Consider the following 26405-nt stretch of genomic DNA (forward strand, 5'->3'; position numbering starts at 1 on the left):
GTGAAGTAAAAATCTTACTGCAGAGACTTCAAGGAGATTGTGTCTATTACAGAAGACAAGGAGAGCAAATCTGCAGGCATAGTGCCCTTCTAATCACAGAAGTCTATAAATGTGCTTGGGGCGGGATGTCCACCCTGGTTATCAGGTTCTGTCCAGCAAGGACTGATCCACCAGAAGAGGCTGTCTGTTCTTATCTATGGAAATGGGGTCCAGCACTGTTACAAATTGAATGACCCTTAACAAGCCACTATATGGTTGAGTTCACTTGAGTGCATATTATAAGCCCAAGACAATGCAGTGGTAAGTTAACCCTAAAACATGCTGTACCCACTTTTAAAACAAAGTGACCCCACCAAATGCACCAGATTATCATATGTCATTCTCTTTAATTCCAAGATACCATAAAGCTTAGGTTGGCTTGATGCCTTTGATTTCAGCTTTCTCTGCGAGCTGGTTTTCACATGTTTAGACAGTGCAGTGGGGGAGGCCAAAGCCTGGCTCGGAGCAAATAGGGCTATCCTGCTGCCCGTTCAGACAAAGAATTTTGCTGGGCAAGGTAAAAAGATTTTAGTTTACAAAGTTGTTACTTACCCTATGAATATTTGTATAATTCCCATTTTTAAAAGCCAAAGTATCCTGAGAATGGTATTTGCATTTTAGCTATGGAGGGGGTGGATTTTTAGGTCCATTTTTAAATAACTTCTTGTAAAGATTTACAAAACAACATCATGCTGAATAAAACATCATGCTGAATAAACATCAAATCTTGTTTGTGTTACTACTACTAATGTATGCCTTTCTCGTTATTTTATCCACTACCAGGGGGAAGTTATGAATTTATGCTTAAAACAATGAGTCGTTACTTGATACACTGTATCATAGACATCCTATAAAAAACGCTGTCTGACAAGTCCCTAGTCAACATGAAATTGAGGAATACAGTAGTACGGTAATTTGCAGCAACTGTTAGCTAATATGAACCAGACACCTCAAAAATTGGAACATTTATTTTTAAGCCTGGGTGTAGTTTGCGTAGCAGCACTACACGTAGCTTCACGTAGTATACTTTAAACTACACTAGCGTAGCTGATGACACTGTATACTTGTCTGTACTGTACAAAAATTGCAAAAAGCTTCCTGTACATGACCAAATATGATAAAATAAGTATTTCTATCTTTATATACTAAAGTGCATATAGTTCTTTCACAATGGTGAAACTGAAAAATTAGCAAGCAGTGGGAGATGTGATGAGTTTGGGATCCTCCCTAACCCAGGGGGAGTAACAAACAGATGCCTTGAAAACAAAAAAGCACATCTTATTGAACGATTTAGTTGTGGTCCCATCCTCTTAGGACAAACCTAAACACCGTTATTGGCAAAACAAAATTCCCAACCAAAGGTTCTGCAAAGCATTATGGGATGAGATTAGCAGTGGGCAGTGAATATTATATAGTATACAATATCAAAAGAATTCTACAAAGAGCTGCAGTTCAACTGGTGGTTACTAGATGTCCCTCACGAGTCAAATGCAAATGCTTGATGAAAGGGTTTGAATGGTTTTGCATTCGACTCGTGAGGGACATCTAGTAACGACTTGTGGAACTGCAGCTTGATGTAAGAATAATTTCAATGCTTTGCATTTGACTCGTGAGGGACATCTAGTAACAACTAGGTGAACTGCAGCTCTTTGTAGAATTATTTTGATATTGGATACTATAATATTCACTGCCCACAGCTAATCTTGTCCCATAATGCTTTGCAGGGCCTTTGGTTGGGATTGTTTTTTTTCCAATAACTGTGCTCGGGGTGGTCCTAAAATGATGGGACCACCACTGAAGTTCAACAAAATGTGCTTTTTGTTTATGCTCTTTGTGTTCAAGGCATCTGCTTGGTGCTCCCCCTAGGTTAGGGGGGACCCCAAAATCATCAGCTCTCTCATTGCCTAATGTTTTCATTGTAAAAGTTCATTTTTGTGCTTTGGTTATATGCTGTTAAGCATGTAAAATTGCTTTTTCAAAGCATCTGAGAATATTGTTGATTTAGTTCCTATGCTATGTGATTAAGCACAGTTTTGGTACTGTACTACATGCAATTTGCAAAGTGCTCCGTCAGTGTAGTGTAGCTTTAAGCCCAGGGCTATTTATGTTAAACAGATTGTCACACCAGTGGACCTGACCTCTCTATTGTTAAAATTGTGATGTGCACTTTATTTTAGTATTGTTTGCAGAATTCTATAGCTCAAACACAGCCCAAGAAAATCGAAGCACTTTACAGGAACACAGATTTGATTTTCTGCAATGTCCACATGTCCATGAGTGTGGTGAAGAGGTGGTTCAAGAGGTCCAATGCTTAGACCTGGTGTCAGCCTTTGAAGTGACGGTGACATCCTGGTTACCGTTACATCTGGGTCTTGTCCCTGTCAAGGTAAAAAAAGACTGGTGTCAGATTCCTTTGTGTGTCCACTGGAGAAATCCCTTTGAAATGTAAATGGAGCAGGGAACAGCTCAGCCCCATCCATCTTAACACGATGACCCATCCTGCCAACACCCAGTCGCCCTTTGTCTCGCTGTATGAAAGGAATACACAAAGACCAACTGCCAAGCTATTTACAGTCAAGTGATCCAGGACACAGGCTACAAACATCAAATGGTTAGGACACAAAAATTTAATTTTAAAAGTGCCATTTTTAGAATTGTGACTTAAAATTTACTTTTAACCAGTATTTTAAATTACAATTAATTTGAGTCCCAACTTGACATTACTATCTGCTCCCAATCAAAGTTAGCACGTATTACATGTAACAAGATAACCCAATATTAGCCTATCGGGAGACAGGCAGTGCAGTAGTGTAAAACAAATGTAGGAATGTTTCACTACCATAACATTGTAACGCTTAAACATGTCTTTAAAATACCATGCACTCTACACTATGGGCTCATTAAGGTCTGCCTTAGTGGTGACTTATATGTTTTAAAAAGAAGGATTAGGCCTGGTAAAAGGTTTGCTTGATCAGGTCGAATTGGCAATTTTAAAACTGCACTGAATGTTGCAATGGGAAGCGTGAGGCATGTTTAAAAATGTTACTTAAGTGAGTGGCACATTGAGTGCTGCAAGCCCAGAAGTAGCTTTTAATTCGCAGGACCTGGATACATATAGTACCATATACTAGTGACCTATAATTATATTAAATATGCCAATCAAGTGTAAACCAATTGTACAATGTTTTAAGGAGAGAGCACTGGCACTTAAGCACTAGTTAGCAGAGGCAAAGTGCACAGAGTCATAATGGCTACAAATACTAAATTCAGAAAACAGAAGGAGCAAAGACTCTGGGGCAGATTTATGAGGCCCTTGCGCCACGTTTACGCCACTGTTGCGTCACGCAAGGCGGCGTAAACGTGGCGCATCCCTACGACCGATTTACAACGTGGCGCATCTGCCTAGATGCGTCACGTTGTAAAGCCCTGCGCCGCTTGTGGGCGTTCCGGTGCAGGGTGGGCGTTCCGGGGCAGGTGCGCCTCGCAAAAGTGGCTGAGTGAAATCTATAAGATTTCACTCAGTCACTTTCAGGCCAATGCTGCGTCAAAACCCTGCGCCTGCTTGAAGCAGGCGTAGGTCTTGACGCAGCATTGCAAAGATGGGGCACCCCCGAGCCTTGCTGGAGCTGCGACGCGCTTGCGACGCAACTCCAGCAATGCGCCACCTTAACGGCACAGATGCGTCACGCATCTGTGCCGTTTTTGCCCCATGGTGCGCCGCATTATAAATGCGGCGCACCATGGGTGGCGGAGCAGCGGCGCAAGATAACTGGCGCATCCCTGGGGATGCGCCAGTTATCATAAATCTGCCCCTAAATGTTTGGGGGAAGACCACACCAAGGATGACCGGTCTAACACACAGTTTATTGTAGACACCCATTTTCTCTGCATAGACAACAGAATAGCATAAATATCTTTATGTAGTAGTGTCTTTTCTGCATTATGCGTACAGTTATTAAAAATAGAAATGTACTACTTTCCTCTCTTCCTACCTCACCAAATGGTGGATACATGAAGACCAGTTTCTAGGTAGTGATGAATATTCTCTTGGATTTCATACTGATGATATCATATGGCATTAGTGATAGTTTTAAAAATAAATATGGATAGATAATACTATTAATAATAGAACAATTCATGAAAATAATAATTATATCAACTTGTAATAATAAAATGCATCCTAATTTTCATACCAAAGTGAATGATTGTTTGTGTCAATGTATTTATGTATTTATATGGTATTTCCATTAAGCAAATCTAGTCAAAAGGCAGCAAAGTGCTGTACAGGGTAAAGAATAAGCATACAATCCATTAGAAGTACGAGAGGTTGCTGGATTGTGGACAGTTAATGCATTGTGAAGTGGTGAGTCTTCAACTCCTGTCTAAATCAGAGCAGCGTTACAACAATTCTGATGGAAATGGAGATAATGTTCCAGTTCCTGGGTGTATAGATGGAATAGACATCCTGCCTTCTTTTCTATACTTTTTTACCTTCTTAGTTTTCACTGTGGGTGTGTCACCGAGAACCACCAGAGATGGTGGGCTTCCTGGAAGATAAGCTGAGCTGTTGGGCATGATGGCTTTGTAAATGATGTTGTTGGTTTTGGAGCTGATACGGACTAGCAAGTGGAGTCAATGAGGTTCCATCAGGATGGAGATGATGTGATCATATTTCTTCACGCTCTGGATGATATGCACTCCGATGTGAAGGTTGCCTTTAAGGGAGGAGTGTCAGTGTGGAGTATGGGAGGCCAAGGAGCAGGGTGTAACCACCATCCAAAATGAGAGTATGAGGGCTTGATCAGCAGTTCTGAAGTCACCTTCTGGAAGAAACAGTTTCCTTTTCTTCAGAAGAGAGGGCTGGCTCATGTCTGTCTTTGTTTTTTTGTTGTAAAACTTTTATTTGTAGTTTGAGGAAACAAGAGAACACAAATAGGTTACCAAGGCACCATACAGAGCCCACAAGGGCGCAAGAAAGCTTTACAAGGTATCATAAGCATAACGGAACCCAGAAGAATGTCTCAGGAGTCATCGATCAGGACCATGCGTCCAGCTATATGGACGAGCGTTGGAAAGGTCAGGCAGACGCAGTTCCGCATTCCATAACTGCATAGGCTCCGGCCTTGTTAATATGTACCTCAGTAACCCATGAACAAGAAACACCCCCCCATCCCCCCCTCCCCCTCTGGCGGCGACTCCATTCATACCCACACTCATCCCATCAATAGTATTAAACTTGAAACAAGTGCAGGGACCGTACAGAAGGCGGACATACAGCGGATGGCAGGCCTTTAGAGAGGAATGCGACTAGAGGGCCCCACTGAAACTGGAAGTTTTTAAAATTGTCGAGGAAGATGTCCGCCATTCTCTCCATGCTGAGGAGTTTCCAAAGTCGAGCATGCCACAGTGATATTGCCGGTGCTTCCTTCTTTTTCCACGCAGCAGCCAATGTAATCTTGGCAGCTCCAACACACAGCCACAAGATTTTCTTATCCGCTCGTGTCTGATGTTCAAGACCGGGATCGCGTAGACCCAGTAACACCGAGGCCATAGAGTCCTCAATAGGATATCTAAGAATGTCCCTGATGTGCGAGAGGATTTCCTCCCAATATGGGCGAATTACTGGGCAGTCCCACCAAATATGCTGGAAGTCCCCCAGGAGCCCACATCCCCTCCAACATCTATCGGAGGTATCCGGATAGAAGCGATGAAGCCTGGTAGGGCATAAGTACCACTGCATAAGGGTCTTAAGGTGGGCTTCCCTGAGATGGAGCGAGTGATTGAATGTGGTCAGATCGCGCCATAAGGCCGACCACTCACTGTCGGAGATATCTCTCCCTATCATTGCTTCCCAATGCTCCATGTATCGTGGCCTAGGCGATACCGCTGATTTAAGCAAAAGTTGATATAAGAAAGAGATGACGCCTTTCATGGCCGATGTCCGCAGTATAAAAGCCTCGAAGGGCGACGGAGGTCTCGTAGCCGCTTCCAGCACCCCTGGCGACATAGCCCAATGGAGCAATTGTACATAGCGATAGTGGTCTGACCGGGGTACCCCATAATCCCTCATGCAGTTAGCAAATGTAAGTGGATCCCGACCATGAAACAGATGGGTCAAAGCCCTACAGCCACCCTCTCTCCAAACATCAAAGGCTCCCTCCTGAGACGCCAGTGGGAAAGCCGGATTAAAATGCACAGGCGTGAACAGCGATGGGAACGTAGTCCAGCGCTCATCCGTTGCTAGAGTATCCCACACCTTGAGCGTGGTACCCGTGGGCGTGCTAATATAGGCGTTCCGGGGCCGATCCTTCTTTGGCTTCCAGGCCAGGTCCCATATCGACCTGCCTGCCACACTCCGGTCCATGTGTAGCCAGTGTTTGTCAGACATTTGCTGCGACCACTCCACCAGGACCCTCAATTGCGCCGCTTTATAATACAGCTGTAAGTCAGGCAGTCCCACTCCACCCTCCGCTTTCGGCCGGCGCAATACTGAAAAAGAAAAACGCGCCCGGCCCCCTTGCCGCACAAATCGCAGAATCTGCGTCTTAAGACGCCGAAAGTAGTCGCTGTCTAAAGGTATGGGCAAGGCCTGAAATAAATACAAGAATTTAGGAAGGAGAACCATCTTCACAGCGTGGATCCTACCCAGCCATGACAGGAACTTAGGTTTCCACCTCTCCAGCTCCGCTCGAAGTTTCGCCAGCATGGGTGGAAAGTTAGCCGCGAATAGTTTGCCCACAGTCTGAGTCAAATGGACCCCCAGATAGACAATGGAGGTATCGGCCCAAGCCAGAGGCATCAGCGGACGTAAGCGGTCTATCTCAGAACGCGATAGAGTAAGGTTCAAGATATAAGATTTGCTATAGTTCACCTTGAAACCAGCTACCTCCTCATATCGCCGCAGGGTCTCTGCGATGCAAGGCAAAGAGCCCTCTGGATCCGCTACGGATAAGAGAATATCGTCCGCAAAGAGCGTGATTTTATGCTGCTCCCCTGTGAACGGAATGCCCCGAATCCCCTCCTGCTCCCGCACCGCCACAGCCAAAGGTTCAATGCTTAGCGCGAACAGGAGAGGTGACAGAGGGCAGCCCTGTCGAGTGCCTCTAGAGTGCGGGAAAAACGCCGACATGTGACCATTCACAGTTACGCGGGACCGAGGGTTGGAAAAATTAGCCCTCACCATGGTGATAAACCTCTCCGAGAAGCCGAAGGCTACCATCGTATGAAACAAGAAGCCCCAGTCCACACGATCGAACGCCTTTTCGGCATCCAACCCGACCAAGACCGCCGGTATGCGGAACCGGTTAGCTTTTTCTATCAGGTGTACCACCCTGCGGGTATTATCGTGGGTTTGACGCCCCTTGATAAATCCAGACTGGTCAGGCTGAATTATCGCCGGCATCAGATCTTGTAACCGATGTGCTAGGATGGCCGAGTACAGCTTGGCATCGATGTTAAGGAGTGCTATGGGGCGATAAGACGCACAATGGGTAGGGTCCTTCCCCGGCTTCGGCAAAACCGTAATCACCGCCTCCGCCAATGAGCCAGGAGAGGAACCAGACTCCGCCATGTCATTGAAGAGGGATACCAAAAAGTCGCACACGTCAAGGGCGTATGTTTTATAAAAAGCGGCAGTATAGCCGTCCGGCCCGGGGGCCTTGTGTAGTTTTAACCGCTTGATAGCTTCTAGTACCTCGTCCCGGACAATCGGGCCTCCCAACCGCTCGTTCCATTCTGCGGATATTTGGGGAAGGGGTAAGCGCCGCAGATACTCCTTCTGTGCATCTGCCTGTAGGCTATCCCCCGTGTAGAGGTCCGCATAAAAGCGTCCGAAGACGGCCCCCTTCGCCTCGTCCCTGTGCTGCTCCTCACCCGTAGCATCCCGAATACCCCCGATGTACTCACGTTCCCGCCTATCCCTCAACTGCCGCGCCAGATGCCTCCCCACCTTGTTCCCACCAGAGTAGGATTGCCTTCCAAGTCTCAACAGCGTCAGTTTGGCCCTATTGTTGTAGTGGGCCCTCAATTTCCCCCGGACCGCGGTCAGGGGACGGAGGGTCACCCTCGAGGGTTTGAGCTTATGCGCCCGCTCGAGGCTCGCCAATTCGGATTCCAGTTCTTCACGGTCCTTACGTCGTAACCTGTTGAGGTTAGCATTGAGACCCAGGCACGTGCCCCTGATAGACGCTTTAAAGGCATCCCATGTATTGGATACCGAGGTGTCGGCTATGGGGTTGAGGTAAAAAAACTCCCTAATGGCCTTCCGCAACGCCTTATTAGAGGCGTCATCCCTCAGCACCGAGGCCGGGAAATACCATTTCCGTTGTCCGCCGCCGGACGACGACCAACGAAGGCTAAGAACCAGCAAACTGTGGTCAGACACCGAAAGTGGAAGAATGGTGGCATCGAGAACATCTCCTCTAAGGGCCTGGCTAATGAAGATGTGATCTAAACGGGAGTAGGAGTGATGTACATGTGAAAAAAAAGTGTAGTCTCGTGTGGTAGGATGGAAAAAGCGCCAGCCATCAACCAACCCCAGCTCCCCCACCAGCTGCTGCGAGGGAGCCGAAAACACCCCTGTGTCAGTTCTACGAGACCCAGAGCTATCTACATCCTTATCCCACACCAGGTTAAAGTCCCCTAGGAGGAACAAGTGGCCTTCAGCAAAGTCTCCCACTCTCTGCAACAACTTTTGTAAAAACTGATTTTGGCCCGCATTGGGCAGGTAAGTCACCACAAACGTACTCAGCCATCCCAGGACCATGCCCTTCGCCATCAGCCAGCGGCCCTCCTTATCACCGCACACGTCAATAGGTTGGAAGTGCAACGCAGCACGGAACATGAGTGCCACCCCCCTATGTTTTGAAGATGCAGAAGCCCTGTATATAAGGGGATAAGCCCTATGTCGGAGGCGCAACTCGTCCTTGCGAGCCAAATGGGTTTCTTGTAGCCCTATGATATCCAACTGGTGGTCATTCAAATACTTCCATACTTTCTGACGCTTCTGCGGCGAATTCAAGCCCTTAACATTCCAGGACCCTATACTAACAGGCATAGTGGAACCATAAGATCAAAGCTTTCAGTAGGCATTCCAGGGACCCCCCCCCCCGCGTAGACGAGCCCACCCAACAATGTTGCCTGGTAAGACGATCCACCCCTCCTCCCCAATCACCAGCACAATAATCGGCAGCCTCCAAGAACTCTAACAATCCCACTTCTTGTCCCACGCACTCCCCCGACACCCCCCCAACACCACCATACATGCCCCACATCACACATGTCGCCGCCATCACACTCCCCTGCACTCCCCCCCCAGGTTCCACCCCCACCCCCGCCCTCAGCCCCCCCCTTCAAACCGGAAACCAATAGAAAACAGCCCAGAGCACAAGCCCCCCAACTCCAGAACCCCCCCCACTCCCTCCCCCCCAACAGAAGAACAACAAGAAACCCATCCAGGTACTAAACCTGAGTCGGATAGTCATCAGTCCAACAGACCGTAGTTTGTCAGGCCCCCTCGGACTGATACTGGAGCAAGTAGATCCACCTGGTGACCCCCAGGCCACGGTTCGGGGTGTCTTCTCCAAAAGTACAATCGATCCCCCAGAACCTCAGGGCCAGAGCCCCTCCGACGACAGTCAGCGAAACAGGGGTCAAGCCGCTCCAGAGCTCTCCTGAGAATCAGTCACGGTGGCGGAGGCCACCGAAGCCACCGCAGCTCCCCTCTCCTGCTCACTGGTCGCGCGGTCCGGCCGTCTCCGCTCCGGGGAGGAACCAACTCTATGCCAGGAAGAGGAGCGGCGTCGTCTCCGCGGTGACGAGTTGTGGGTCACCTGAGTCGGCGCGATGTCCTCAAGACCCAGAAGATCCTTCGCCGCTTGCAAGGATCTGATCTGGACCAGTCGATTCTGCCAGCGAAATATGATGCGGAAGGGATGACCCCAGGAGTAGGAGATATTGCGGTCCCGTAGGAAGGCGGTCACAGGTCGGAACTCTCTCCGTTTCTGAAGCGTCGACGCCGCCAGGTCCTGGTATAGCTGCGGACGATGGTCCCTAAATTGCAAGGAGGATATGCTTCTAGCCTTCCGCAAGATCCGCTCCTTCACCTGAAAGTCATGCACACAGACGAGGATATCCGGAGGCGGTCCCCCCCCTCGCCTGGGAACCCCACCCTGTGCACTCTGTCCATCCTTATTTCTGTAACTTCCTCCTCATCCAGAATCTGCACGAACAAGGCCTGGACGTACCCACGCAGGTCTCCTGCCTCTCCCTCCCACGGTACCGCCTTGACACGAATGTTATTCCTTCGGGAGCGGTTCTCCAGGTCCTCTGCGTGGGACTGCAGATCCAGATTTTGCTCAGTAAGGCGGATGACATCTTGTTGTAATTGATGCACATCGCTCGCCACACTCAAATCGTGGTCTTCCAATGTCGCCACTCTCTCACCGATCCCATCGACATCCCGCCGCACCTCCCGAAGATCGGAGGCTAATTGCGAACGGAGTTCCGAGATATCCTCCTTAATGGAAGCAAAGAGCTCAGTCATGAACGCCTTCGTGGCGGGCGTCTCATCGTCCGATTGTCTCGACAAGCTACTGGCTCCTGGTGAGGCCGGTTGTTGCGAAGACTTGGAGGCACCATCCTTCCCCGGCTTCCCCCTCCGCAATGCGTTAGACATCGTGGGTCCCCCGCTGTTGTGCGCGATCAGGCGCCTCCTCCGCACCGGATGCCCAGTTGGGGGGCTCAGTTGGGGGGCGCAAGCAGGGCCCGCGCTGGCAGTCGGCGTAGCTCTCCCCCCCGGGGAATCCTAGCAGGCGTGAGACCACTCCTCCCGTGATAGGCACTTCTTGTAGCTATACAGTAGGTGACCAGGTAGCCCGCAAGCCAGAGAGTGTAGAGGGCGGGGGGGGCTACCTCCTCCGGCCCTAAGTTCACAGGGGGGCGCACTGGTATCGCGAAGCCCACCTGACAGCAGCCCAGGCCACAGGAGCAAGCAGGGCCCGGCCGCCCGAGATGGCGCAGTCAAAATGGCGGCTCAATACCGCCACTCAGCCTCGCACGCAGAGGTGAGGCAGCCGTGCGGCCAGGCCGTGCGGGCCGCTCAGGTATCTGTGCAGGGGCCCCCCCGCTAACAGAACCAGAATCCCCTATGGGCCTCCGCAGCTTGTCCCAGAGATGTAGGCAGGGTCACGAGGCTCAGCGACCACCCCAGGCAGAGGTTGCGGTAAAGTCCAAATAGGGTTTGCCTCCGCCCGTGCTCCAGGCCGGCTCCTGCCTCGGCGGCCCCCAAGCGTTAGTCCTGAGCCCCCAGAACCCCTGCTGTCTTCTCCCCCACAGTGCCGGCACGCTCAATGGTCTGGATGGGGGGGGGAGCAGCTCACCGTCGTCTCTCCGGCTCTTCCGAACTGCCGCTCCGACAGCTGCCTCCAGCGGGACCTTGAGCGCTGCTCTCCTTTCCCCTCCGCTCCGGTGGGCCAGCGCCGTCGGGCCTCTCCCTGTATGCTTATGGGAGACCCCACGGCAAGACGTCTCCTCCGCCCCTCGGCAGGGCCACAGGCCGCAGCAGGAACGCCAACGCGGGTCGCCTCTTCTTCGCGCCTGGCTCCGCCCAAATCGAGACCGGCCCCCCCAGCACGCAAGACCGGTGCTCCACAGGCCGCAGTCCAACTCCGTGTCGGCGAGCGCCGCAGTCCCCGCTCCGCTCCTCCACCAACACCGGACCGCACCTCCAGGCGTCGGTGACCTCCGCCGTCCGTCTAGCGTCGGACAGCACTGCTTAGACCCAGCTTTCAGGTGCTTTGTTGGGACGGCGTCGGAGAGGCTCAAAGAAGCGTCCTACTCCGGCGCCATCTTGGCCACGCCCCTGTCTTTGTTTTTTGTTGACAATGTGTTCCTTAAGGGTTTGTTTGCTATTGAGGGTGAATCTAATTCACTTGGCATTCAGTGAACATTTGGGTTGATGTCATTGAGCCAGGTGTGTCCTATGCCATGTTTGTTATTTTTGGCAAATAACAGGATTTCTGTCTTGGTTGGGCTGAGCTTTCAGGTAGTTGTTGGACATCCAGATGTGGATGATATGCAGGCAGTGTCTGAGGCAATGAATTTCTGAAGCTTAGGATACTTTCAAACTGAGTTGTGTATCAAACGCATATTTGTGAACCCTGCTGCTGTTGTATGTAAGTAGGTCATCAAGTGAATCAATGCATAGGTTGAAGATGAACCAAGACAGTATGGAACCCCGTGGAACTCTGCAGGTAGTAGGCATTTTTTCGGACTTGGAGGTGCTCATAGGAACAGACTGGTGTTGGTTGGAAAGATAAGAGAAGAACCAGTGAAGGACATTGCCTGTGAATACCATTTGACCTCCAGGGTGCGTATGAGGGTTGAATGGTTGACTGTGTCAAAGTCAGCTGAGAGAGCCAACAATATCAGGAGGAATTCATCTTCATCTGTGGTCTGCAGACACATTGTTTGATGTGTAAGATAGCAGGCTCCATGTGCCAGTGTGATCTGAAGCCAGACTAGTAGTTGTGTAGGAGATGGATAGGACTGATATGAACTTGGAGTTGAACATACACTGCCTTTTAAATCATTCTACTGATGAATAGTAGGTGAGCGCTGGGCTCGTAGTTGGTGAGTTCATCATGATCTATTGCAGGTTTCATTAGGAGATGGAGTATCTGGAATGTCTTGTAAGCTTCAGGGCAGATGCCTTGAGTGAGGAAGGCATTGACAATTGTTACAGAACTTAATAAGTAGTAAGTACTGCTGAAGTCAAAGTAATTCTGTTGGGTTGTCTCAGTGCAACTAGGGGTGGACAATATATTCTGCCCTGGCCTGTGGAGTATGCAGAGTTTTGGCCACTCCGCCTTATGCTTGTAACATGCAGTTCAAGTCAAATTCTGCCAACCGTTGCGTGGTGGAGTTTTCTGCGTGCGTGGTGCTCTAACAGTAAGTTTACAAGCAAGATTTTGCATCCCCTAGTGCAATTTTCGGTTGCTAGGAGGGAACCCAGCTAGATTTATCCAAAGCAAGTCGTCACATTAGGTTGCGGCCTTTTGCGGCCTGAAAGTTGGCACTCAAGTAGGAATTCTGCCCAAGCGGCAGCAAAATCAACACGAGAAGCTGAATGGTGCCTTTCATGCTGATTTTGCCATGCGGAACAGGCTCCCGGTGCTTAGTAACAGCATTAGCAACGTGATGTGCCTATTTCCACCCCTTCACGGAATTCTGCAGAATCTTGCGGAATTTTTTTGTGAAACTCATCATGTTCCACCCATCCCTAGGTTTAACGTGACCTGTTAAATTTAACATAGAGTCAAAGAAGGCTGTTTTTAAAATAGTTCACATTCTCGATTATGTACAAAATCAGGTGTCCATATTTAGTCCTCGACTACTGGCAGATTTAGCAGTTTATAGGCAGATTTAGTATTTGAGATGCATTACATACACCTAAAGTCAGCTTCGGGTCTGCCCCCTGCTGAATACTTGTTTTGTTCTACTCACTTAACCTTTTTCTGATTCAGTGGTTTGCCTCCCTATTATTTTGTTTGTCCTGCCAAAAGTATTTTAGTTTCACAGTGTTTTAATTGGTTAATGCATCTTTCCACTGCTTATGCCAGACCTTATTTGTAGTGAGGGTTTATGGTTTATATTATCTGCCTGTTGCCATGATTCCCCTCCTTCGTGTGAATCCTTTTTCCCCCTTTGCATCCTTTTGTGCTTCAAAGTAGCCTTTTAAAAAAAAAATATCTGCCCATTGTGCTATCAGCCTGTAGCCATCTTAAAATATTTTTAAATCATAGTTTTGAGTGTGCTCAGGTGCATCAATGTGCAGCACACATCTTGACAAAGGTTTTATTTCTTTTAACAAATCCCATTCAGATTTCAACACTGCAGATGTGCACACATTCACCGTGTCCGTCTTTGATTTATATTTGCAAAAAAGTACAAAATACATTCAAATATTGCAGCCAAGAGTGCATGAGGATCCGAGTAGTCATTGTTCGAATGCATTTTGTTATGTTACACAAACTCTTCAAAGATGGACACCACAGATTCCAGAACATTTGTGGCTTGCATCTAAGATCAAAAAGAGCATTGACAAAAGGTTAATGGCTAAGAACTGTTCGCTTTGCAATTGATTATTTCAAGCTGCTGCTTCAACCACTCTATGTGCTTTTCTTCCTCTGTAGGGTGGGATGTACATCTTCCAGCTGTTCGATTATTATGCAGCCAGTGGCACTTGCTTGCTGTTTGTTGCCATTTTTGAATCTGTCTGCATCGCATGGGTATATGGTGAGTAAAATGTATCACGTTGCTGTAGAGACTACATGTACAGAATCATGGAGATTTCCTGAAGTCCTGGAGTCTTGCAGATATGAACTGGGGTCCTCCTGAATCGGATGGACTATTCCTTAGACCATACTTTGTTACAAGTTGATCAGAGTGGTATCCCTCTGAAGAGGTGAGGCAGAAAACTCTTTCCCCTCACACTGCCATAACTTGCTGAGATCTCCTACTGCCCCAGCTCTTACACTTGGCTCTTGATCTACACCAAACCCCACTTCAATTTACCATGTGTTGTTGTAGGTGCTGAAGAGGTAGATGTGGTGGAAAAGGGCCCATTGCTTGACCTAGAAGGGAAATGACTTGCTTTATTCCAGGTGCAACTTATTAATCACTATTCCTCCAGGGTATGCACATCAGAAGAGATAACAAAAAGCATGTCTGGCATAAATATCTGAGATTAAATATCATTTACAAAATATTGCTACATTGAGTGTAGATTTTTTTTAATTCCAATGTGTGATGCTTTTGTAAATGATATTTAGGACACAATAGTTGTGTCAGATGACAATTAAGCTACTGTGTTCTAGTACCATACTCCAGGTATCCCCACAATTTGAAATAAGTCCCATAAAGATTACAGAGGGTGATCAGAGGTAATCCCTTAGACCTCTGGGAGGTAGGGATATTTACTGCCACACTGGCGGCATCTTGAGCAGATCCAGTTCCTCAGTATATTAGGATGAGTTGGTAGATAGATGCGTATGTAGTAAGTTGGATAAAGCTAGCCTTTAAGTAAGAACTGTAAGCAAGATGCAATTTAGTCTGAAGGTGCATATCATGGGCTCTCAATACAAATAATGTATTTAATCCCAAGTGGACTCAAGATGTTACTAGAAATTGGTGCAATTGTATTTTACGGCTCTCAAGGGCAAAAACGACATTAGGAGTTTTTCACTGCCAGAACATGCAGAACTTAAGTACACATTCCCTACTTTTTAAGTACAATGCACCTTGCCCTGTGAGTCTTTAGAGCATGCCTTTGGGATGACTTATAGACTTTAAAAAGGAAGGCTTAAAACTGCACCATGGGCTGCAGTGACTGGCTTGAGTCATATTTACAATACTACTTTAGTGGTTGGCAGAATGAGTGCTGCAGTCCACTAGTAGCCTTTCATTTATAGCCCCTGGGTACATGTACTACCCTTTACTTGGGAGTCACAAGTACATTAAATATGCCATTCAGGTGTTGGACAATTTTCTATGTTTGGAAGAAAGAGTGCAAGACCTTTACCACAATTCAGCAGTGGTAAAGTACACAGAGTCCTAATGTTCTAATGCTTTCTTCAGATCAAGAACATTTTAAAAACCTCTTATTTTGTGAGAGTATGATGCTGATGTGGTATGTTTGTGTAGCTATTTTCAGTTTCATGATGCCGCAGCAAACTAGTGCTTTAAAAATGGTACCTATGAACCCATGGACCATAAGTGTTAGGAGAAGTTGGGTTGCAACACTCCAGAGTAAGTGTCGCTAGATGCTGTGGCAACCCTATTCTTTGTAACTGCATCCTTTCAGTCTCCAGACCATAGAGCGTATCTTCTTTGGATAGGGCGCATGGGATGATGTATTGGGGGTGGTACTAACAGTTGTCTCCTAGGAGGGTGAGTTACCAGATATTTTGAAGAGGGTCAAACAACTCCTTCCTGGCCAAAATGGGATTACTACAATGACCTCAATTTATTCTTCCATGATCCACGTGAGTAACTTATGAATTAGAGGAAACAGGGCGAAGGCATAAAGCAGCTTCTATGACCATATTACTGCCATTGCATCCACATCCAAGATGCCAGTCACTGGAAACCAGGAGTAGAATAGGAGAGTGGAGCAAAGGAGAAGAGAAAGATCTTGAGAGGCAGGAAGGAATCCTGCTCAACTGATCTGTTTGAGTATGGTCCACCTTCCAGAAGTGAATTGCAGAGAGGCACAGGAGATGCAGTTGTGCTTAGGCACACATATGAATTACCACCAGAACTAATGATTGGGAATGCATTCCCCTTGGTGGTTTATTTATACAACTGTTAGTGTCTGGTCCAATTATATTAAAACATGTTGGTGTACAGTGTAGGATGGAAAATGCTGTTGAGCCCTTTTGACAGCTTGACAGCACCCTCCAGTTGAAAGTATGGCTACTCTCTCTAAAACTCCATTGTGCTTGACTATACAAAGTTTTGAATTGCTTCCCTGCCGAAGGAGCTAGCACCTGTTGTTGTTACCACTGGGGGATCCTTCTGAAGTAAAATTCTTGTGTAAAAGGACAGAGGATTCAACTACCACTACAAGGAGTCTCTCAATGTGTGAGTCACCGGAATCACTGGGCCTGATTCACAAAGGTAAACTTAGATAAAAAGTCTAAGTTTAGACCTAAAGTCTAACTTTACTACTACTAAAGCTAGCCTTTTAGTCTAAACGTAGACCATCAGTCTAACTTTAGTAGTAGTAAAGTTAGATTTTTGGTCTAAGTTAGACTTTTGGTCTACACTTACACCAAAAGTCTTTTGGTCTAAGTTTAACTTTGTGAATCAGGCCCACTTTCTGGAAGTCGTGTAACAGTGCTATCCAGTAAAAATGTAGATGAACCCATATTGGGTGTAGATAAAGCCTTGCTCATGGAATTGTAAATAAATATGCTGCCATGTGACCTTGAAATTTTAACTACAGGTGAACTGGAGCACATGACATCTCCAGTAGAAAAGACAACAGTACTCTAAGATGCAGTGTTTTTATCTCTGGAAAAAGCGTACTATTCAGATCTGTTCTGACGCATGCTTCAATTAGTATCTGATCTTGCGAAGGTGACAACTGGTACTTCTGAAGATTGGGAATAAACCATATTGTTGAACACATTAGTGTACCTCTTTCAAACCCATAGGAATGTGCTCTGCTGAAGGGGCATGACTCAGGTGGCTCCACAATCTTCATAAATACTTGAATGTCTGACTTCAGGCCAATTGATAACATTTGGAAGCAAAAGTATCTGTTCTGGACACAAAACCTGAGTTATTTCTGGCGTTTACAATCAGTATCTGGAGACACACATCTTAGTTGTTGCTAGTCACCTGTTGGTATGAAGGGGATAATTCACCACAGGGACTCCAGTATGAAGAGTATAAACTTCATCCAGCTGATGAGATTTTTCCAGTTTACTAGCATCCTGTTTACCCACTCGATAGCTTGGAGATTGTTAGACCCAATATACTTGGCATTGTAATCCCACAAACCATTTGCTTTCACACTTTCTGTTTTGCTGAATTCGTTTTTGTTGGCATTAGGCCTCTGTGCACTCTATCACTGCCCAGCCGTGCTAAAGTGCTTGAGCTCTCTACATAGTAAAATTGACATACACATAAGTGGCCCTTTTTATTTACTTGTAATCCCCTAGTAAATGGTAATGCATTTACCAAGAGCCTGTAAATTAAATGCTACTAGTGGGCCTATGACACTTACTGTGCCACCCACTGATGTAGCCTTTTAGAATGTGTCACAGGCCTGCAACTTCTACCTGTAGTGCAGTTTTAAACTGCCATTTCAACCTGGAAAATGAACCTTTGACTAGGTCTAAACTTTCCTTTTTATTACATGTAAGTCACCCCTAAGGTAGGGTCTAAAGGCTTGTAGGTTGGTATGAAAGGGATAATTCACCACAGAGACTCCAGTATGAAGAGTATAAACTTCATCCAGCAGATGAGATTTTTCAAGTTTACTAGCATCCTGTTTACCCACTCGATAGCTTGGAGATTGTTAGACCCAACATCCTTGGCATTGTAATCCCACAAACCTTTTGCTTTCACACCTTCTGTTTTGCTGAATTCGTTTTTGTTGGCATTAGGCCTCTGTGCACTCTATCACTGCTAAGCCGTGCTAAAGTGCTTGAGCTCTCTACATAGTAAAATTGACATACACATAAGTGGCCCTTTTTATTTACTTGTAATCCCCTAGTAAATGGTAATGCACTTACCAAGAGCCTGTAAATTAAATGCTACTAGTGGGCCTATGACACTTACTGTGCCACCCACTGAAGTAGCCTTTTAAAACTTGTCACAGGCCTGCAACTTCTACCTGTAGTGCAGTTTTAAACTGCCATTTCAACTTGGCAAATGAACCTTTGACTAGGTCTAAACTTTCCTTTTTATTACATGTAAGTCACCTAAGGTAGGGTCTAAAGGCTTGCAGGGCAGAGTGCACTGCATTTAAAAATAGGACATGTGTAGTTATAGTGTAGTATGTCCTGGCAATAAAACGCTGCTAGTGTCGTTTTTCACAGCTGGAAGTCTTATCTCTCCCATTGATTAACCCTGGGTTAACTTTTTACATTTAATAAGTGGGTTGGGAACAGATAGATATGTACTGCTTACACTCTAATGAACTGTATTTTAAACTCTTCTTTAATAGTAAAGTGTGATTGTAAGGCACTATTCTGAAAATGCCACTATTAGAGGGTGTGTGCCTATTGACAGTGTCCTGGGTCACATGACTGTGAATGTTGGAGTTTGTCTATTCCTCCCAGAAAGGGAGACAAAGGGGGTAGGGTATGGGCAGGTTGAGCCATCCTGCCATGATAGCTGGGGGCAGAACTGTGTCCTGCCCCACTTGTACTTGAAAGGGCATTCCTTAAGCACATGCAAAGGAACCTAGCAGCCTAATGTCACCCCAGACAGTTTGGAACATTGACAAGGACCATGCCCAAGAACAGCACACTTCATGCCTAGGATGACTGCCTGCTCTGCTGAAATCCTGCTCTGAGTGCTACAGTGACCACCAGTGACAGGAAGCAATTAGGTACAGCAACAACAGTCCATGGTGACTGACCAAATGTGAAGTTCCAGCAACAACCGTCCATGCCACCCAACCAGCTCCTCATGAAATGAAATGAAAAGGCATTTATGAAGCACATGGCTACCCGGGATCGTCCCAGCGCTAAGAACCGACACGGGGGAGGAGGAAGAGCTAAGGAAACAGAAAAGTCTTCAGTTGGTTACAGAAAGCCAGATGATTGGGAAAAATGCGAAGAAGTAGTGGCAGGGAATTCCAGAGTTTAGTGGCATTATAGGAGAAGAGCCATCCACCGCTTCTGGACTTTTTGATCCTAGGGACCTCGGCAGATGCAGTTCGTCAGACCGAAGTTTCCTATTTGCTTTGTAAGGACGGATCATGGCTGAGTTGATAGGAGGCCCGATCCCTTGCATAGATTTCTGTGGTATGCACAGGGCTCTGAATCTGATGCATTCCTGCACTGGAAGCCAGTGAAGGTAGCTAAATGCTAGTTTTGCCGATTGTCTCTTGCTACAGCGACAACAGCCCGTGCTGCCTGAAGTGCTCTTCGCCCTACAGCGATGACCATTTTATTTTTTTTAACCAATTTTTATTCAAGTTTTTTACAACACAGTTTTAACCCCCAACCCTCCCACCCCCCTCCCCCATGAGGACAGGTACCACTTATTGTTACATACATAAGTATTTAAGTACACAATAACGGATACACCTTAAAGAGGGAATAAGAGAAAAAACACAAAAACATAAAAGCTCTAAGCACACTTAATCATACATTTCCTCCTGTAATGTCTCTATAATACCACATAATTGTGCTGTCAAAACAGAATTGGGCCATTTAGTAATTTAACATTTTAGAATTTAGCACTGGCTGTTCCCATTAATCTGCTCAGTGCTCCTGAATCCAGTCTAGCCGAGGTGCCCAGATTTTCATGCCCCTCCTCCGGATATTACGCCCCTTCTGCTTATAGATGGCGACCTCGAGGATGCATGTCGCAAGTAATCTAGCCCTCCATTGAGGAAAGGATGGTGGTGTAGGATCTAACCAGGCTGATGCAACGCAATGCCGAAAAATGGCCATTGCAACGAAGATCAGCCCTTGTAACTGTTTAGGACGATCATTACTAGAAATGCCCAACATGACCTCTTCGGTTGTAATGTTAACCCTAACATGGGTTATGTCCGAGAGAAAGCCAGGTATTCATTTATTACATTTATTAGGATATTACAAGTGGCGAACATATGGACAATGTCTGCAGCGGGGAGCGTGCATCGTGGACATGCAGTGCCCTTACCAGTCCCCCACTTTGCTATTTTATACGGGGTATAGTATAATGAAAAATAAGTCTTGTAAAATTGCGCCTGCAGTTTTATAGACATTAAGCAAGTGAGTGACAAATCATATGCAATGAGAGGAATACTGGAGGGAACTTCAAGTTTTGTCTGCCATGCCGTCCCATGTTTGTCCATATCATCTGGTAGTAAAGCATTAAAGTTTTCATAGATCTCGCCAATTCTAGGGGGCGTATTACTACATAGATTTTCTATAACTTGGCATGCTTGGAATTTAATACGGCCTCCCCCTTTCTTTAGTAGGAAATCTCTCACCTGGAGGTATTTAAAAAAATCCCTATTGGAAATATTAAAATCTGTTTTTAGTTCATCAAATGATTTAATTCCCAGGACCGTAAAGAAGCACCCGAGCTGCCCTATCCCTAATGCACACCATCTCCGTATACAGGAGTCATGAAATATTTCTGGAAGGTCCGTATTCTGTGACACCGGTGTATAATGTGAATATCGGCCTAGACCAAGTAGCTTTTTAACCTTCCCCCAAACTTTGACGACACTAGAGATAGTTTTGAATTTCACTTTTTTCAGATGATCATCATTAACATGTCGCCAGAGACATCCTGTACTCCCATTCCCCAGGATGAGTTCTTGTGGAGTGGGGATATTCGAATCATCTGGGTTAGTAATTAATAGTCTTATGCTATAGTTCATTACTGAAGCCCAGTAGTAAAGCATGAAATTAGGTAGGGCCCACCCCCCACGCACTCTTGGTAATGTAATCCATTTGAGTGCTCTACGTGGCCTGCTATAACCCCATATATACCGTGAGAACAATGTGTCTATATTCTTGAATACTTGTGGGGGAAATTCTAAACATATCGCCCTAAAAAAATATAAGAACTTAGGAAAAAAAAGCATCTTCACTAGATTAGTTCTACCTCCAATGGATAAGTGCAACTTGTCTAGACGTGACAGTTCTCTCTTAGTGTGCAGCATAAGTGGCGCCAAATTATTATTAACAATGTTCTCGACATCAGCACTGATACTAACACCCAGGTATGTCGCCTTATGTGTTATTCTCGGATCTCTCATCATGATCTTAGTGCTAAGCACAATCTGTGTCTTGCTGGAATTTAGCTTATACCCCGAGACTCTACCAAAATCATGTGCTTCGTTTTCTATCTGATTCATAGCGTTTATAGGATCCCCTGTGAGAATGGCGATATCGTCAGCGTATGCTAAACATTTTGTTTCTAGACCACGCACGCATATAGGAGATATTAGCACATTCTTTTCGAGCCTGTGTATGAATCCATCAATATAAATGGCAAAAAGGAGGGGCGAACAAGGGCACCCCTGTCGCGTCCCCCTGTTGATGTTAAAATTGTCGGATAGATCCCCATTGATTAGTACGCAGGCGCTGGGATTGACATAGAGCTGTTGGATTGCTGTGATAAATGTCACTCCTATGCCACAGTTTAACATGGCGGCCCACAGGAACTTCCAGGAGACCCTATCAAACGCCTTCTCTGCATCAAGCAGTATAAGTGCCATAGGGTCTCCTGTCGTCCCCGTGTAATCAAAAAGAGATATGGCTCTTGGCACATGGTCAGTCGTGGATCTAACTGGGACAAACCCATGTTGTCTTTCAGAAACTATTTTATGGATCCGAGGGGCTAGCCGAGCTGCTAATAATTTGGAGTATATTTTGGAATCCCCATTAATCAGTGTGATTGGTCGATACAACCCCATTTCCTGGGGGTCTTTGTTTTTCTAAGGGAAAACTATTATTTTGGCTAACGACCAGGATTTCGGTGGGTTCCCACCATGGAAGATGTATTGAACGAGTTCTGTCATGATAGTCCTGAGTTGTGGTGCAAATTTGATATAGAACTCAGTCGGGATCCCGTCCAGGCCTGCAGCTTTCCCTGTAGCTAGGGAGTTCATAGAGAGTAGGATTTCCTCCCAACAGAGTGCGCTATCTAAAATCTCCTGATCTTCTGTTCCCAAACCCTCTGTGACGGATGGATCTATATATCTCTTGGGATCCTCGCATTCATTCTCATCTTCGTGGTATAGCTTCTGATAAAATCTTTGGAAAGCCTTTCTAATATCTGCCGGATCTGACTTCAAACCAAGCACAGGATCCTTAATTTCTTTTATTAAAGTACTGGATGTCTCTTCCCAGGATCTAACAGCTAATTGGTGTCCCACTTTCTTGCTCAGTTCAAATGTTCTTTCCCTGCGGGTACTTGCTCTGACAATTGCTTTCTCGACTAGAATTTCAGAAATGTAGTTTTCAGCAATTGCCACCTTATTTACCTCCCTGTCTGTTACCTCGCCATCCTGTACTGCCTTAATCAGATCTTTTTCTGCTCTCCGCAGATTTTACTCTAAGGATATCATTTTTTGTCTTTCTGCTTTGTTAAGTCGGAATGAAAACCGCATAGTTTCACCCCTGACACAGGCCTTCAGGGTATCCCATACTGTTTCTATTGAGGTGGACCCTAGATTATCCTCCAAAAAGGCCGGAATCCAGGTTCTCATATGCAAGCAATATTCTTCGTTATTCAATAACGCTCTTTCAAATGTCCAAATAGCACCTGTGGGTCTATCAGCCCCCCTTGTAATGGTAAGTTCAAGTGGGTTGTGGTCAGAGAGGATTCTAGGGTATTTATCTATTTGGCAGATTGATTTTAGAGTATTAGACATAAACATGTAATCAAGTCTTACATGCCTAGAGTGTGGATGCGAGTAATATGTATATCCAGGATCTCCCGGGTATTTCTCTGACCACCCGTCTATTAAGACATGAAGCACACACATATGTTTCAGAGATTGATATACCTTTCGTTTCCTACCCTGAAATTTAAATCCTGGGTCAGATGACCAATCGCCAGGTAAATGAATTTTAAGGTCTCCACAAACAATCACGGGGAGGGGCCAGTGAACCAGTTCATTGGATACCTTAATCAAAACATCCGGGTCATCACTAATGTTGCCATATACTGTGCATAATGTCAGTTTGCTTTTCCCTTTATTATAACAGCACTTGGTTATCGCATAACGCCCAAATCTATCTGCGATTGAGCGCGAGAACTGCATCCCCCTCCTTTTGCCAGAATGGCCACCCACCTTGTACGTGACCCTTGCGATGTGGCTGAAATAAGTCTATATCCGAGTGTTTTCAATAGGTATTGCTGTGACCCCTCAATGTGAGTCTCCTGGAGGCATATAATGTTTGCACCAGACAGCTTAAGTCCTTCTGCCACTCTCTGCCTTTTCTTTATATCGTTCAGGCCCCATATGTTCAAAGAAAGTATTTTTAATTTAGCCATCTTAATCTTTCAGAGTCACCAGATGAATTATATGTGATCCCTGAATACAGCCTTCTCTCCTTAGTCTCCATTCCTTTTTTCCCCCTGAAAACACCCTGTGACCCTTGTGGAGATCCCAGTCCCTGTCCTCCCCCACCCCTCATCCCTCCCTCCCACCCCCCCACCTTTATTGAAGCTGCCAGGCTCAACCTGAGCCTGTGTGATGACGTCTGACTAACCTCCTCCACACACCACACCACCACCCTCTCTTATGTTCAATTTTGCACCCTACCTGACAACAAGAATTATTAACATTCCTATATTATAAGCCCACCTTTGTCACCGCTCAAAAACTAATATTAACCTCATATTGATTCCTTCATTGGGTCGCTGAGCATACATAATAATACACAGTAATACAAGACAAGAGAGAAAAAAAAGAATAACTTGATGTTTTTTTGATATCAGCATAGCCACACTGTATCTGATCCTTAGTCAGTAGGTTCATTATTATCTCCCCCCTACCGCACTGTTCTTCTCCAGGGTAATATCTTTTAGGGCCTGCTCTGCCTGAATTTCTGAAGTAAAAAACATAGTCTTGCCCTGTGAGATTACCTTTAGTTTAGCAGGGTTTTGTAAAAAGGCTACGGCCCCAGCTTTTTGGAAGGGTGTTATCAACTGTCGTAAGCGCCAACGCCTCCCTACAGTCGCATGTGCGAAGTCCGGCTTGGCGAAAAAAAGAATAGCTCCCCCAGTTTTGTTTCTTGTTAGGCCTAGCCAGATCATAGACCGCCTGTCTAAGCATAAAGTTACCGAAGAAAACCAGGATAACTCGAGGAAACACCTGGTCTCCTCTCGGGTGCTTGGGAAGTGAGAAAGGGAATCTGTGCACCCGCTGTATCTCTTTGTCCCAGTCCCAGTGTGTAAGCTCGGGAAACGCATTTTTAAAAAGATCGATTGTGAACGCCCTGATGTCATTCCACTCCCTTTTTTCCGGGATGCCTAAGATCCGATTCCTAAGGCTGTTTCTCCGTTGGCGGTTCTCTGCCTCTTCCATCTTCCACATTATATCCTTAACAGTACTATCCTGTGAGGTCACCTGGGTTTTGAGAGTTTCCACTGTGTTCTCAAGTATTTCCGTGCGGGTTTCCACCATGCTCAGTCTTTCAGCAATGTCCGTGCAAGTTTCCCCAACTTTACTGCGCCTTGGATTTTTTTTCCCGCAGCTCTGGCAATCCGACTTTCCGCCTTGACTTTTTTTTTTAAAGAGCTCAGGGATTGAAATATCATTGCCAACGTTGGTTCCGTAATTTCGTCTTAAGCGTTGCCTAGATCATGAGATTTCTGCAACCTTGCGCTTTCTGTGATTGAATCTTTCCCCTCTGTTGTGCAAAGTGGCTGTGCATCCGAGTAATCCCATCTGAGATCTTGCTCTTCCTCTGTATCTTCTTGCGGCCTTGATTTGTGCCCTCCTGACACCCTTTTTGATCTTCTTATTTTTTATTGGCTATCTTGTTATGTTCCGTTACTTGTTGAGGACTCCTCGCCCCCCTCTCCACTACTAGCACTGAAAAGGTGTGTATCCTCAGACCCCCCCCGATTCCTCATTCACTGAGTAAAAGTTCTCAGCCGGGTCTGGAGATGCATAGCCTGTTTCCGTCTCTGCTTCTGTTTCTGAGGTTTCGACATTACCAACATTGCCATTGTTAATCGCGTCGATCTCCTTGATTAATTGTTTAGTCGCCAGTGGATTATTTACCCCCTCTGTTGCCTCCAATGGGGTGTCAACCAATTTATCATCCGTGCAAATTACAGTGTCAGATCCATTGATTTCCAAGCTTGACCCCCAAGATTTTTGTACATAGCTACTGGTCACCATACTTGTATCTATTATGTCTGTTGTGACTTTGTTGGGGTTGTTAACTTTGACTAGCATCAGTTCATCCAAACCCTCTCGGTTTCAATAATCGTACCATGGTCAGGCACGGGTTACCCTTAACTACAGAAGTATTACCCACGATTTTACTTGCTTTGCCTGAAAAGAGACTTGTGATAGCAGCCAGTTTTTTACCTTTCAAAGGGGCAGGGTTGCTGGATGAATTCCCAGCTGGAGGTTTAATGTTTTTATTCCAGGGTTTCTTCTTACCCGTATACGCAGCGAGTTCACGTTGTTCCTTCCGTGCCTTGCTCTTTTGTTGCGGGGTTGTCGCTGCATTCACAGGAGTCGGTACAGTTGAGCGTGTCTTGGACCGCGCACCGCCTCGGGCTGCCATTGCTCTTCCGCGTTCCTGGCATGCCTCTCGTTCCCCGTTGCCTTGGATTCCCGATGCTTACTGCAGTTGCTCAGCAACCGGCCACGCACTTCGCTTTCTCCCCAGCCGGGGATGACGGACAGTAGGAGCCGCGTTAGGGCCTCCCAGCGCCGGCTGCAGTCCGATGAGCAATGCCGCTTGTTCCTGCTGCTACGATGTTGGCACTCGATCGTCTCCGCATTCACAGGAGTCGGTACAGTTGAGCGTGTCTTGCACCGCGCACCGCCTCGGGCTGCCATTGCGCTCCACGAGGGCTCTTCCGCTTTCCTGGAATGCCTCTCGTTCCCCGTTGCCTTGGATTCCCGATGCTTACTGCAGTTGCTCAGCAAC

General features: G+C 46.3%; 1 protein-coding gene across 1 annotated transcript in view; it reads left to right on the forward strand.

Annotated features, from left to right (window-relative positions):
• The window catches only part of LOC144809499 (sodium- and chloride-dependent betaine transporter-like), an 887191-nt gene that overhangs the window by 810358 nt on the left and 50428 nt on the right, over positions 1 to 26405 (forward strand). The window contains exon 12 of the mRNA XM_078673718.1: positions 14232 to 14334. Coding sequence (XP_078529844.1) covers positions 14232 to 14334 — 103 coding nt within the window. The remainder of the gene's footprint in view (positions 1 to 14231; positions 14335 to 26405) is intronic.

Source organism: Lissotriton helveticus, chromosome 1_1 (assembly GCF_964261635.1).
Source record: "Lissotriton helveticus chromosome 1_1, aLisHel1.1, whole genome shotgun sequence".
Classification (NCBI taxonomy): domain Eukaryota; kingdom Metazoa; phylum Chordata; class Amphibia; order Caudata; family Salamandridae; genus Lissotriton; species Lissotriton helveticus.